Source organism: Priapulus caudatus, unplaced genomic scaffold, assembly GCF_000485595.1.
Source record: "Priapulus caudatus unplaced genomic scaffold, Priapulus_caudatus-5.0.1 Scaffold652, whole genome shotgun sequence".
In the NCBI taxonomy this organism is placed as follows: Eukaryota; Metazoa; Priapulida; class Priapulimorpha; order Priapulimorphida; family Priapulidae; genus Priapulus; species Priapulus caudatus.
The window spans coordinates 299,319-301,427 of NW_014577713.1; the positions used below are offsets into that span (position 1 = coordinate 299,319).

The window sequence follows — 2,109 nt, forward strand, 5'->3', positions numbered from 1 at the left end:
CTATGTTTTGTTTTGGTCTTAGCGGCGACGGTAATTAGCGAGCGGGGGGGGGGGGGGGACCTACCTGTTCCTTTTCGAGCATGTCCGACTTTCGCAGGATCTTCATTGCATAGGTGTGTCCCGTGTCTCGCTTCTGCACGAGGCGAACCTGTGGGGAGAGAGAACGAAGAAAAAATATGTGAAAAACGCGCCGCACTCGCGATTGTTCGTTCGCTCGTTCCCTGCGTCGGCCGTCGTAGATGGAATGCTCGTGTTTGTGAAAATGTCCTGCGCCAGCATTTGTTTGTGTGCGTGCGTGAGTGAGGGAGGAGTGAGCGTGCATGCATGCATACGTGTGCGTGCGTGTGCGTGCATGTACGTGTGCATGCGTGCGTCTGTGCGTGCGTGTGTACTTCCGAATAAAATTTCCTGTTTAACGTGCGTCATGAACAAATCTATACAACTACGCTGCCGCACACTGTTTACTCTTTGAATATTGCTTGGATACTCTCGTGGAGCGAGTGCGGGCGCGCAGTAACCGATAGCTAAACACAAGTAATCCTGGCTGCTGACTCACGCGATCTTACGCACACACTATTCAATATAATTGCTCACAATAAAAACCCGCACTCGTATTGGCGTTCTACGAGCACGGAGAAAAAAACACGGCGGGCAATATAATTCGAAGGGGTTTATTTTCCTCTGCGTCGCGGACAAGCTTTTGACTCGCCGCGTGAATGGGTTATTATTCTCTCTCAGTGGTTATACTGCAGAGAACACAACTCGGCTATAACTTCAGCTGTCCCACCTCAGCGTACCTTACTATAGACATGACCTTAGACTAGCACAGTCATGCTCAAGAGGTCGTTGTCGTATCAGGTACTACAGATATGTACCCGAGTCATAATATATGTATACACAAAGTGTACCAGACTTGTACTACAGAAGTGTACCCTAACCCTAACCATAAACATACCTCATATAAAAATATAAACATAATACTAAACAACCTAAAACTACCTCGGGTACATATCTGTAGTACCTGATACGACAACGACCCCATCTGCCACAGTCATAGTTATTAGTACCCGATACTCTCTCTTCACCCCCTGATCATACCCTTCCCCATGCCTGATACCCTTGCAAACCCCCTGATACCATCCCCCGATACTCTTCACACCCCCTGATAGGCTGATACCCTCCCCCACTCCTGGATACCTTCCCCACCCCCTGGTAGTCTCCCACCTTCCGATACCCTCTCTCCAAGAACCAAGCCCCTAACCCATTCCCTCCCCCCGTGGGTACGCATCTCTAGCTAAAACGCCGTAAGAACTCGCTGACGCACGCACGCCTCCCCCTATACATGCAGGCCCGCTCGCAACCACCATTGATTTCTCGTAAACGCACACGGCTTGTTTACGACATCGACAAAACGAAACCGAACCGAACCGAAGTGAAATGCGACCAGACGCAAAAAACGTGGGAGGGGACGTCCGAAAAAGCGAAAAGGGGGAGGTGGGGAAGAACACCCAAGCAGCCACCAGACGCAAAATGGGGAGGTGGGGAAGAACACCCAAGCAGCCACCAGACGCGAAAACGCGGGCGGAAAGCGAGAAGGGAAGCGGGGCGAGGGAACACATTCGCAATCCCTGGCGAGGGACCGAACCAGACCGGGACCGGCGCAGAGATTGCTAGTAATCACACCGGCGAAGATCGTACGAATGTATGGTGGTGTGTGTTTACAATCAATCGCAAGGGGTTTCAATATCAGCAGTGCCAGTATAGAACCAACAAGGATCGTAAGAATGTATAGCGGTGTGTGTTTGCAATAATCAATCGCAAGGGGTTTCAATATCAGCAGTGCCAGTATAGAACCAACAAGGATCGTAAGAATGTATAGCGGTGTGTGTTTGCAATAATCAATCGCAAGGGGTTTCAATATCAGCAGTGCCAGTATAGAACCAACAAGGATCGTAAGAATGTATAGCGGTGTGTGTTTGCAATAATCAATCGCAAGGGGTTTCAATATCAGCAGTGCCAGTATAGAACCAACAAGGATCGTAAGAATGTATAGCGGTGTGTGTTTGCAATAATCAATCGAAAGGGGCTTCAATATCAGCAGTGCCAGCA

General features: G+C 49.5%; 1 protein-coding gene across 1 annotated transcript in view; it reads right to left on the bottom strand.

Annotated features, from left to right (window-relative positions):
- Positions 1–2,109, bottom strand: part of LOC106812467 (serine/threonine-protein kinase 38-like) — a gene marked incomplete at its 5' end in the record, with an annotated part of 10,221 nt that overhangs the window by 6,144 nt on the left and 1,968 nt on the right. The window contains 1 exon segment of the mRNA XM_014816352.1: positions 65–148. Coding sequence (XP_014671838.1) covers positions 65–148 — 84 coding nt within the window.